Source organism: Oncorhynchus masou, chromosome 15 (genome assembly GCF_036934945.1).
Source record: "Oncorhynchus masou masou isolate Uvic2021 chromosome 15, UVic_Omas_1.1, whole genome shotgun sequence".
NCBI lineage: Eukaryota > Metazoa > Chordata > Actinopteri > Salmoniformes > Salmonidae > Oncorhynchus > Oncorhynchus masou.
Genome location: NC_088226.1, coordinates 47,214,511 through 47,227,089, shown reverse-complemented (window position 1 = coordinate 47,227,089; position 12,579 = coordinate 47,214,511). Strand labels below are relative to the sequence as shown.

The 12,579-nt window shown below is 48.1% G+C and overlaps 1 protein-coding gene across 3 annotated transcripts in view; it reads left to right on the top strand.

The window, feature by feature from the left end:
• plpp3 (phospholipid phosphatase 3) overlaps window positions 1-12,579 on the top strand; it is a 42,419-nt gene that overhangs the window by 16,302 nt on the left and 13,538 nt on the right. For 2 of the 3 annotated variants that reach the window (XM_064989470.1, XM_064989468.1), the window contains exons 2-4: window positions 10,218-10,375; window positions 12,266-12,358; window positions 12,483-12,579. The exon at window positions 12,483-12,579 is cut by the window's right edge and continues 91 nt beyond it. In XM_064989470.1, the coding sequence (XP_064845542.1) occupies window positions 10,218-10,375; window positions 12,266-12,358; window positions 12,483-12,579 (348 nt within the window). Of the gene's footprint in view, window positions 1-9,612; window positions 9,768-10,217; window positions 10,376-12,265; window positions 12,359-12,482 lie in introns of all 3 variants that reach the window. The other variant, XM_064989469.1, reaches the window with a different exon arrangement.

Here is a 12,579-nt window from a genome sequence, read left to right as displayed (position 1 = left end):
GGCCCCCCCTCCTATGGAAAACATGCCGTTACATCCCCTTATGAAACGAAGACTAAAGCATATAATACTGCACCAAACAAAATCAATGACAGAAAATCAAGGACTGACCATCCATGATATCAATGCTTCCCATCCAAAACAGTTTGGAACAGTTTGTGCATATATTATGAAGACATTTTGTGACGTTTTGGTTCGTTTTGGTCTTTGGCAAGGATGTTTTTTTCGGCTGCACACAAGCCGAAGTCGGTCCCCAAAGTCTACGATTGGTCAACATTAGGGATTCTTCAATTAGATGTGTGTTGTCATTCAAGGAGAGACGAATTGTGTTCATGCACGTTTTTTCACTTGAGAAATACTGCACCAAACAAAATCAATGACAGAAAATCAAGGACTGACCATCCATGATATCAAATGTATAGTTTTAACCATGTTTGAGGCTATGCAGTGTTTGTTTACATTTACGTTGTTTACAAACATTGGAGTAAAACAAGCTTATATCTTGGGTTCTGATGGGGTACGACAGTTGATTTAAGCTAATGAGGCATATTCTTCAACAATCAATGGGTATGTGTCATTCATTTATAAGTCCAAAAATTGATGTACCAAAAATGTATGTAGGATTAAGGCTTAGAGGTCAGGGGTAAGGGGAGCTGGAGCAAGGACCTCAGAGGCTGTCTTTTGCAGGTGATTGTCTGTAAAGACCCCTGGCCCAGAGGCAGTCCTATCAGGTGCCTGTGTGTCTCAGAGCAATCTCTCAGAGCAAGCACCCCGCGCCCCCTGCCCTGCCTAGCCCTAAATCTGCCTAGCCCTAACCCTGCCTAGCCCTAACCCTGCCTGGCCCTAACCCTGCCTAGCCCTAACCCTGCCTAGCCCTAACCCTGCCTAGCCCTAACCCTGCCTGGCCCTAACCCTGCCTAGCTCTAACCCTGCCTAGCTGGCTGCCCTTTCACTGCAGGAGAAAAGAGGCCATTCACACTGTACAGTGCTCTGCTGATGCAGCGGCTTGTCTCTCTCTGTGTGTGTGTTTGTGTATGTGTGAGTGACATCAGCAGCTTGCACAGACAAAACTCTCTCAAACACACTCATACACAGATCAGCTATGGAGTAGAATTGAAAAGTAGAATTGAAAATGAGAGCAGAGAGAGTAGAGGAGAGGGAGAGGAGAGGAGAGATTGTATCTGCTATGCTAAAGCTGTTCAAGTCATTGGTAGTACAGTATTTAAGGCTGGCACTGATCTCATGTGAGGGTTCTCTCCTAACCCATAACCCCTGACCCCTGATCCCTGACCTCTAACCTTGCAAAGTGGAATAGCACACTCCTAAAGAGTTCCTCAGGGTCCACACATACCATACCTTAATGCCCATGTAGCACACACACACACACACACACACACACACACACACACACACACACACACACACACACACACACACACACACACACACACACACACACACACACACGCTGGCATTGACGGGTCAGATCAGAACAATGCCGCTGGGCTAGCGGAACTGGTGCCCAGCCACCCATTCTTCATACAGCTTCTCCTCCTGCCACACACACACACACACACACACACACACACACACACACACACACACACACACACACACACACACACACACACACACACACACACACACACACACACACACACACACACACACACACACACACACACACACACACACACACACACACACACACACACACGCATGCACTCGCACACACAGATACATGCACACACGTACACACAGCTTATCAGAGCAGACCAGCGACCAGGCCCCCAACTGCCCTGGGCTCAGAAAGGCCCTGATAACGCTGTTAATGGACCAGACACACGAGAGCTGTGGTACCTGTGTGAATGGAGTTGCTAGGGAGTTTTAACCCTTTGTTCTAATCCGGAACTGGAGCTTAGCTAACGATTGGATTAGCAGACCTTTATTATGTCATCAATAAGGAGCAGGGAGAATGTTCACTTCCTCAGAAAGTTGTCAGGTAGCCTCCTGAACTCTTTCAACCCCTCTATCTCTCTCCCTGTCATTTCCCTCCCCTTTTCTCCCCAGTCTGTCCAGCTTTCTCTCAAAGAGCCTTGTCACGAGTAGACACGCACGCTAGTGGTGCTGTGGTGCTGTTTGTTCACCCGCAATTGCTAACAACCCGTCCGCATCCGCCAGACTATTTGTGATAAAGTGACGATCTTAGGCCCGCATTCGACCCTAAACCGCTAATATAGAAAATGCGCTCTAGGCTACAGTCAGAGACGGCGGAATTATTTTTGGACAGGTGTTTCAGTTTTTGTTGTTGTTGCCTGATTTAGATACAGTATGTTTCTGCTCATAATTTCTCATTTCTAATAGTCAACTTGTCTATAATTAGATACATGCAGCTTCTCTTCTTTCATGATATGTAGCCCTAGAAGACCAAGTAAACCCATTAATCAGTAGAATGAACGCTTCAATCTAGTTGACATCGGTAAAGTTTTCTCTTGTCTGCTGGATGAGCTTTTCGTAGTGTTGTTTGTTATTAATAACTTCACCCCTGATTCAGAGGGGTTGGGTTAAATGCGGAAGACACATTTCGGTTGAATGCGTTCAGTTGTGCAACTGGCTAAGTATCCCCCTTTTCACTTTCGCAGAGCAAAGAAGCTTAGGGCCTGTTGAAAGCACCGTTACAAAAAAATAGAAAAAAATATTCTCTACAAAATCAGTTTGACCGGTTGTAAGGAAGTAGAAAGCTGCGAAAACGACCCATTATTTTACCGATGAGATTTCAGTGGGCCTTCGATGCATATTTTATGTGGTTGAAATACTATCAGCGTTTACGGTACTGATAAAGATAGCGCCTCCACAGGCGGTATCTAACTGAGCATTCACATTCTTTCAAGATGTTCCTGAGTAAAAATGTTGCCTACATTTGGTGTATCATTTTACTGCAAGAAGTCCTTCATTTTGCAGGAGTTAATATTAAGGCTATGTGAGAGGACAGACCTACAGTCTGTCCAGATGTCAGTTTCCATTTAACCCATCTGAACAGCAGACAACTTGAACTTACTTATTTGCAGTCCCCATCTTGTGACTGTTAAATGTGTATATCGCCTCACAATCGTCACTGCTATCATCGTCTTTTACCAGTTCATCAGATCTTTCCCAAACATTGCTTTTCTCTCCCTCCCATCTCTTTATTTTCAACTCTCCATTTCGCAGCTTTTCTCTTACTAAATTAAACTCCGACATTGTCCTCTTTGCCTCTGTGGATTGATGTGAACTTTTTCTGCCCGTTCCCAAAAGCATTTGGTGATTGGCGTGTAGGCTATTTGGTGTGTGTACAGTTAGACCCTGAAGTTTAGCCTTACGCACTAATGCCAGATAGCCTCAAATAATGAAAGACAGACCTCAAAGTAGCCTATAGATATAAATTGCACAAGAATGATACATTTATGGATTTTTTAAGGTATTGTTTTCTCTTTATTCAATCCACCAGCCACCGACCTGCCCTTCATCCACACAGTATTTAATGACCCTAAACCCGCCCGCCCCGCGGATATAACCGCTGGGACTGCGGGTTATGAGTCAACCCGCGCATCACTAATGACGTGCGCACACACACGCACGTACACGGAGTTGCATGCACACTAATGCTGAGCTGATCCATCTTCATGCAGAGGAGAGACAGAAAAGGAGGAGGAGGAGGAGGAGAAGAGGAGGAGGATTGTAGCTTTAATAGACTAGCAGGGCAAACAGGGTCAAACCCTTTAGTCTCTTCCCCTCCCCCTCTATCCTTGACCCCTGGCCCCCTGTCTCCGCAGGCAGGGCTGGTATGACTGAGACAGCAAGACACAAGAGGAAATCCTCTGTTTAGAGCAGATCACAATGCTTCTTCCTCTCCTCTACACCTCCCGTCATTCACCCTCATTCACCCCCATCCTCCCCTTTCCCTCCCTCCCTCCCTCCCTCCCTCCCTCCCTCCCTCCCTCCCTCCCTCCCTCCCTCCCTCCCTCCCTCCCTCCCTCCCTCCCTCCCTCCCTCCCTCCCTCCCTCCCCCCCTCCCTCCCTCCCTCCCTCCCTCCCTCCCTCCCTCTCTCCCCTAGTCATCAGGGTGTAGTTCAGGGTACAGGTCTAAAGCCCTGTATAGTGCCACTAGAGTTTCAGAGAGGAATCGGTCCTCTAATTGGCAGTGGCAAAATTAACCACAAAGCCAATCAAACAGGCGCCAGCTGTAATCTCTCTCATACACACTCGCACAACACACATGCATGTACACACACGCACACACACACACACACACACACGCACGCACGCACGCACGCACACACACCACACACACACACACACACACACACACACACACACCAATAGGTCCTGTGGTTGGTAATTGCTCATATTGTTGTCAGTAGATTAAAAGTTGGATATTGGAAATATAATTGTGTGTAAACAGCTTTCTTCCCCTCTCCCTCCCCCGTTCTCTTACTGTGCTCTCTCTCTCTTTCTCTCTCTCTCACGCGTGTTCTGCGGTTTCTCTCTCAGTCTAGAGGAGAGAAGTGCATACCAGAATCCGATAAGACTAATAGAAACTTTCCACTGAGCACAACCACGACTCTGCTCGTAAAACCACCCACGTCCCTCTTCCCTCCTCCCTCCATTCTCTCCTCTGTCTCTCTCTCCCTCCTTCTCCCATATCTCTGGATGTGACCCCATGAAAGATCTTTATTTAATTCACTCAAGTCCAGCTGGGCTCTCGCCAGCAGCCCTGCCCACCACTTTCTTTCTTTTCGCCTCTCCCTCGCTCTCGCCCTCTCTCTTACTCATTTGGGGGGGGGGTATGAAGAGAATGCCTACATACCAGGCTGCTCTCATAGAGATGGCATGGTGGGCAGGATAATACAGGACTGGCATCTCAGTCAGATCGCTCAAGATTGACTTCGAAACTGGACGTCTGTCCATGTCCTGAGAACGTCGGGAAATGCCTTCAGAACCGGCCACTATTTATTTATTTTATTTATAGGGAACAATTCACAATGCACATTAACATCAATAATGCAACACCCATGTAAATGTGCCGGGGTTAGCCTGTCCCTGGGCAGGTAAGGGCTTTTACACAGCCACTATACAAATACTCACTAAAACAATACAAAATACAAATACATTACATCCAATAATATATCATTCTAACAACAACAACAACACTATCATCGGCTGTTGTCTTACATATGAGGAACCACAGATACAGTAACTCATGTGTGAAGAGGGCACTACAAAACCTAGTCCCCCTCAGGAGAATGAAAACATTTGGCAATGGTCCTCAGATCCTCAAACAGTTCTACAGTTGCACCATCGAGAGCATCCTGATTGGTTGCATTACTGCCTGGTATGGCAACAGCTCGGCCTCCGACCGCAAGGCACTACAGAGGGTAGTGCGTACAGCCCAGTACATCAGTGGGGCCAAGCTTCCTGCCATCCAGGACCTTTATACTAGGCGGTGTCAGAGGAAGGCCCTAAAAATGGTCAAACACTCCAGCCCCCCTTATGCTGCTGCTACTCTCTGTTGTTATCTATGCGCAAGTCACTTTAATAACTCTACCCACATGTATATATATTACCTCAATTATCTCGACTAACAGGTGCCCCCGTACTCTGTACCGGTACCCCCTGTATATAGCCTCGTTACTGTTATTATACTGCTGCTCTTTAATTATTTGTAACTTTTATTTCTTATTTCTTTTAGGTATTTTTCTTAAAACTGCTTTGTTGGTTCATGGCTTGTAAGTCAGCATTTCACTGTAAGGTTGTATTCGGCGCATGTGACAAATAACATTTGATTTGATGTGTAAAGGTTTGAATAGATTTGAGCCCATTTCAATTAAAAAATACAATAATTAATGCAGCTTCTCAAGTCCACGGGCATTGCATTCCAGTATATTGTAGCGCTAACAGAGAAGGCCGATTGACCGATTTGACTGTGTCGTGGATGAGGGTGGTGGATGGCCGAAATCCCAAGACACCATAGCTGAAGGTCGCGTGTTCAATCGCAGTGGTAGACACTCGTTTTCCATTTCAACCCTATCCCATATCTTAACCCTTAACCAGTCGGAGTGAATGCCTAAACGTCATGTTTTATCCTATCCAAAAGCTTTAACTCTTAACTTGACCATTCAGAACAATGCAGAGCAGGAGGAGCAACCCACGGTGTCAAAAACACTTTGAGGTTTGACATTTGGAGAAATGTGGAGAAACGTCAGAATCGGAAGTTAAATTGATAAAACAGTGATATCTTGTCGGGCATCTACTGGGCAGAAAGAGGGCGAAGGGAGAGAGAAAGGGAGTGGATACAGCACGGACAGAGAGACTTTTATAAACAGGCATTCAAGGCAGAGAGGAGAGTGTCTGACATCAGCCTCTCTCTCTCCCTCTTTATCCCACTGCTGCCCCCTCTCTCTCTCTCCCTCTTTATCCCACTGCTGCCCCCTCTCTCTCTCTCTCCTCTTTATCCCACTGCTGCCCCCCTCTCTCTCTCCTCTTTATCCCACTGCTGCCCCCTCTCTCTCTCTCCCTCTTTATCCCACTGCTGCCCCCTCTCTCTCTCTCTCCTCTTTATCCCACTGCTGCCCCCCTCTCTCTCTCTCCCTCTTTATCCCACTGCTGCCCCCCTCTCTCTCTCTCCCTCTTTATCCCACTGCTGCCCCCCCTCTCTCTCTCTCTCCTCTTTATCCCACTGCTGCCCTCTCTCTCTCTCCTCTTTATCCCACTGCTGCCCCCCTCTCTCTCTCTCCCTCTTTATCCCACTGCTGCCCCCCTCTCTCTCTCTCCCTCTTTATCCCACTGCTGCCCCCCTCTCTCTCTCTCTCCTCTTTATCCCACTGCTGCCCCCCTCTCTCTCTCTCCTCTTTATCCCACTGCTGCCCCCCTCTCTCTCTCCCTCTTTATCCCACTGCTGCCCCCTCTCTCTCTCTCTCTCCTCTTTATCCCACTGCTGCCCCCCTCTCTCTCTCTCCTCTTTATCCCACTGCCCCCCCCCCCCTCTTTATCCCACTCTCTCCCTCTTTATCCCACTGCTGCCCCCTCTCTCTCTCTCCCTCTTTATCCCACTGCTGCCCCCTCTCTCTCTCTCTCTCCTCTTTATCCCACTGCTGCCCCCTCTCTCTCTCTCCCTCTTTATCCCACTGCTGCCCCCTCTCTCTCTCTCCCTCTTTATCCCACTGCTGCCCCCCTCTCTCTCTCTCTCTCCTCTTTATCCCACTGCTGCCCCCCTCTCTCTCTCTCTCCTCTTTATCCCACTGCTGCCCTCTCTCTCTCTCTCTCTCTCTCTCTCTCTCTCTCTGTCTCCTCGTCTGTTTTTTTGTGTCACCCTCTTGAGCTTCCCAGCTCTTTGAGTGGTTTAGGTAGGTTAGTGGAGGTCAGCACAGTGTGTGTGTGTGTGTGTGTGTGTGTGTGTGTGTGTGTGTGTGTGTATGTGTGTGTGTTTCCCACGTTTGTTAAGCCCATGACCTCCTTTCACTCCTCCTCATTAGCATGTGAATCCCCCCCTCCCGCCGAGGACCCGGCGAGTATGAAGGGAGAGAGAAAGAGAGAGAGAGAAAGAGGGAGAGAGTCCTCAGAATGGGCTTGGCTGTTTACCATATGGATCTCTGGAAGTCTCACAGGGTGTGTGTATTGAAAGTAGGCTCAACAGAGCATTGAGATAGCTTTCTACATGGGTGACAGAAACCTTGCCTGGCTACCCAGACTTCTCGCTTCGACCAAATGCTATGCCACGCCCATGGATGTTAGTTGCTTCTCCGCAATGAGTCTGGATCTGAGTGTAGGTTGGCATCTATTGTCATGAATCTTGCCCTGGGGGCAGCTCTGTAGAGTGGTCACTAAACCTAACCCTAACCATAAACCGAACCACTAAACCTAACCCTAACCATAAACCGAACCACTAAACCTAACCCTAACCATAAACCGAACCACTAAACCTAACCCTAACCATAAACCAAACCACTAAACCTAACCCTAACCATAAACCAAACCACTAAACCTAACCCTAACCATAAACCGAACCACTAACCCTAACCATAAACCGAACCACTAAACCTAACCCTAACCATAAACCGAACCACTAAACTTAACCCTAACCATAAACCGAACCACTAAACCTAACCCTAACCATAAACCGAACCACTAAACCTAACCCTAACCATAAACTGAACCACTAAACCTAACCATAAACCTAACCACTAAACCTAACCCTAACCATAAACCGAACCACTAAATCTAACCCTAACCATAAACCGAACCACTAAACCTTACCCTAACCATAAACCGAACCACTAAACCTAACCTTAACTACACTGCTAACCGTAATGCCTAACCCTAACCCAAAAAGCATATTTTTGTTTGAATTCATTTTTACTACTTAGACAATTTTTTCTTTGCGGAGCCAGAACACACGTGGGTAAAGCAGTGGTTTGAAAATGAATCATTGGCTTTGATATGCAATCGCCGATGACTTTGTTTTGTACAACGCCACTCGTCACCACAAACAACTTCAATGATGACGATCTCAGACTAAAGTATGTAGTGAATGACAGAGCACCGGAAGAATTTTAGTGTGAGTCGTCAGGCTGAGAGATCCCCACGCTTAGTCTCTCTCTCCCCAGTCTCCCTCCTCAGTCTCTCTCTCCTCAGTCTCTCTCTCCCTAGTCTCTCTCTCCTCAGTCTCAGGGTGGCAGGGTAACCTAGTGGTTAGAGCGTTGGACAAGTAACCGGAAGATTGCGAGTTCAAACCCCCGAGCTGACAAGGTACAAATCTGTCGTTCTGCCCCTGAACAGGCAGTTAACCCACTGTTCCCAGGCCGTCATTGAAAATAAGAATTTGTTCTTAACTGACTTGCCTGGTAAAATAAAAATAAAAATCTCCTCAGTCTCTCTCTCTCTCCCCAGTCTCTCTCTCTCCCCAGTCTCTCTCTCCCCAGTCTCTCTCTCTCCCCAGTCTCTCTCTCCCCAGTCTCTCTCTCTCCCCAGTCTCTCTCTCTCCCCAGTCTCTCTCTCTCCCCAGTCTCTCTCTCCCCAGTCTCTCTCTCCCCAGTCTCTCTCTCCTCAGTCTCTCTCTCTCCCCAGTCTCTCTCTCTCCCCAGTCTCTCTCTCCCCAGTCTCTCTCTCCCCAGTCTCTCTCTCCTCAGTCTCTCTCTCTCCTCAGTCTTTCTCTTCTCAGTCTCTCTCTCTCCCCAGTCCCTCAGTCTCTCTCTCTCCTCAGTCTTTCTCTCCTCAGTCTCTCTCTCTCCCCAGTCTCTCTCTCTCCTCAGTCTTTCTCTCCTCACTCTCTCTCCTCAGTCTCTTTCTCTCCCCAGTCTCTCTCTCTCCTCAGAGGGAGGGATAAGGAAGGAAAATCGACACATATAACTGACAGAGTAGACTGACGCAGTACAGAAAAAAAATCAACAGGAGGTTGTTGACAATGTAAACAAAGGGTTTAATGAATGTCCTGCTAACCACTAATCAGCACACACTGTGTACCAGAGTAGGCTTCTCCCCACAGGTAAGTTGACTGTGTGTGTTGCGTGCTCTGGTGTGTACTCTGAGAGTTGTCCCAGGTGTGTGGTGACCTGTGTGTGTGTGTGTGTGTGTGTGCAGTCATGCTGCCAAGCCTGGTTCTCCACCGGTCCTCAGTGCGTCCATACCAGCGTGGATTCTACTGCAGTGACGTCAGTCTGCATTACTCCTACAAGAACTCCATCATCCCCTCATCCGTCCTCACTGCTGTGGGGCTCATTGTGCCCATTGTGGCCGTAAGTCTGCCCTACCACAGAGTACTGCCTGCGGAAGGCTGGAAGGAGAGAGGGGGTACACCTGGAGGTCTAGAGGTCTGCATGGTCAACTGGGTCAGACAGAGTGACCATATTAGATTAAAGATTTAAATAGTGGGTTAAGTTTGGAGTTAACTGGGTGGTGATTAAATCACTATCTCTGGCTGATTTGAGCTCCAACAACCGTCACTCTTCTAGACTCAGACGACCATGTTGGACCAACCTCTGTTTCTCTCTCCTCCTTTGCTATCCCATGTTCCCCTGGTGCAACCAGCCCCCTACCTCGACCTCCCGTTTGTGTCCATGTCACTAACCTTATGTCTCTCTCCCTCCCTCTCTCCCCCTCTCCTCTCGATCTCCCTCTTTCTCTCTCTCTCTCCCGCCTGTCTCTCTCCCCCCCTCTATTTCTCCCACCTCTCTCTCTCTGTGCAGCTGGCCTGCCCTTCCTGATAATAGAGTCTAGCACCATACGGCCGTACCAGAGAGGTTTTTACTGTTCTGACGAGTCCATCCGGTACCCATATAAAAATGGAGACACTATCAGCGATGCTGTGCTCTGTGCTGCTGGCATTCTTATTGCCATCCTTTCTGTAAGTCTACCTCTCTTACTATCACTCCTCTCCCTCACTTCATACTCCATACTCATCCCTCCATGTCTCTGTCTGTCTGTCTGTCTGTCTGTCTGTCTGTCTGTCTGTCTGTCTGTCTGTCTGTCTGTCTGTCTGTCTGTCTGTCTGTCTGTCTGTCTCTCTATGTATGTGTTGTTTCATGTGTTGTGTGCTCTATGTGAAGTAATTTTCCATCGCCATACCAGCATTGGCTCCAGACTGTTTCCATTCTTCTGATGAGTGAGGGAGGTGTGTGTGTGTGTGTGTGTGTGTGTGTGTGTGTGTGTGTGTGTGTGTGTGTGTGTGTGTGTGTGTGCTTGTGCATTTGAACCACACACATACACTCCTGGTTTGAGCTGTTGATGTGATACACTTCATTTCCATGCCTCTTGTTGCCTGCCCTCAAGGCTTGGTGCCCCCAGTGCCCTTGCTCACCACACACACACACACACACACACACACACACACACACACACACACACACACACACACACACACACACACACACACACACACACACACACACACACACACACACACACACACACACACCCTGCACTGAGTCCTAGCCCCGTCTACTATATGAGACCCTAGACTGTGCTTTGTTGGCGTCTGCCCTCATGGTGGTACAATCTAGCTACCAACTCAGCGCTTCGGCTTATTCAAACCAGGAGTGTATGTGTGTGTGTGCGTGTGTGTGCGTGTGTGTTCTCACAGCTCATGGTGTGGGTAAGCTGGTGGAGTCCACACATCTGTATATCATTAGTGGTGTCTCCTGTGATTCTGACACCAATCCTACTCGGACACACGCATGCAGAAACTCTCACACACACGCACGCACAAACACACACACACACACACACACACACACACACACACACACACACACACACACACACACACACACACACACACACACACACACACACACACACACACACACACACACACACACACACACACGCACACAATTTCCTAGCATGGCCTCTTGGCTGTGTTTTCCCCAGGGAAACCCCCTCCTCTCCCCTCCTCTCCCCCCTTCTCTCCCTCCATCTCCTGCTGCCATCCCTGACAGATTCTGTCTGCACAGTGGGATGAGATAGGCAGCGTGGAGAGTGGGAGGGAGGGAGAGAGAGAGAGAGAGAGAGAGAGAGAGATGGATTCATAGCAGTATATGGGGAGAATGTTGAGGTACAGTAGATCTCTAGCTGTCTCAGAGGAAAGGAGAGATATAGTGAGAGAGGAGAGGGTGGGTGGTTGTTGCACAGAGGGCTGTGTGTGGACATTCGGAGATCCAGGGGGTCTGCAAACGGGATGGCGTGCCCCTGTGTCTCTTGGGAGGGGGGTTAGGCTGTACCCCACCGCAGCCCAGCCCTGCTAGAACAGTTCAGCTCTAGTGTTACAACATCACTGCAGGATTGTATGAGACAGTGTTAACCCACAAAGCTAAGGCCAGCGCCATAGATATAAGCTGTTATTTCTATCTGTCTCTGTTAGAGGTGTCATCTGTCCATCTCATCCCCTCCTCCTCCCCTCCATCAGCTCCTCGTCATTAAAGCCTCGTCATTAGTTATCATACCAGTGGTGCCTGAGGGAACGTCAGGCCATGCTCATCTCTCCATCTGTCTATTATCTATTCACCATCCTTACTGTCTCTGTCTCTCCATCCTCCCTGTTTTATCCATGTCTTCACTTACTCAACATGAGAATGACTAACGATAGATTGTCACTGTGTCCATGCATGCGTGTTTGGCCTAACAGCATGAGAGTTGACAGTATCACTCATCGGAGCATCATCAAGAGTTTGTTTGTAAGGTTCAATTCTTTCCACCTTTTCATTGCAAATCCTCTCCTCTCCTCTCCTCTATATAGATTGTTATAGGAGAGTGTTACAGGATTTACCATCGCAGAGAGGGATCTAAGTCTTTCATTGGGAACCCTTATGTCTCATCTCTTTACAAACAGGTGAGTACCAGTAGAGGTGTGGGAGGGTAGAGACAGACCATAAATGATACATAAAGAAAATACCTAAATGTTTTCATGCTAATAGTTGTACATCGTGGTACTAATGGTTGTTTGCATCCTCCAGGTTGGAGTGTTTATATTTGGATGTGCCATCAGCCAGTCGTTCACAGACATTGCCAAGGTGTCAGTGGGCAGAATGAGACCTCATTTCCTGGATGTGT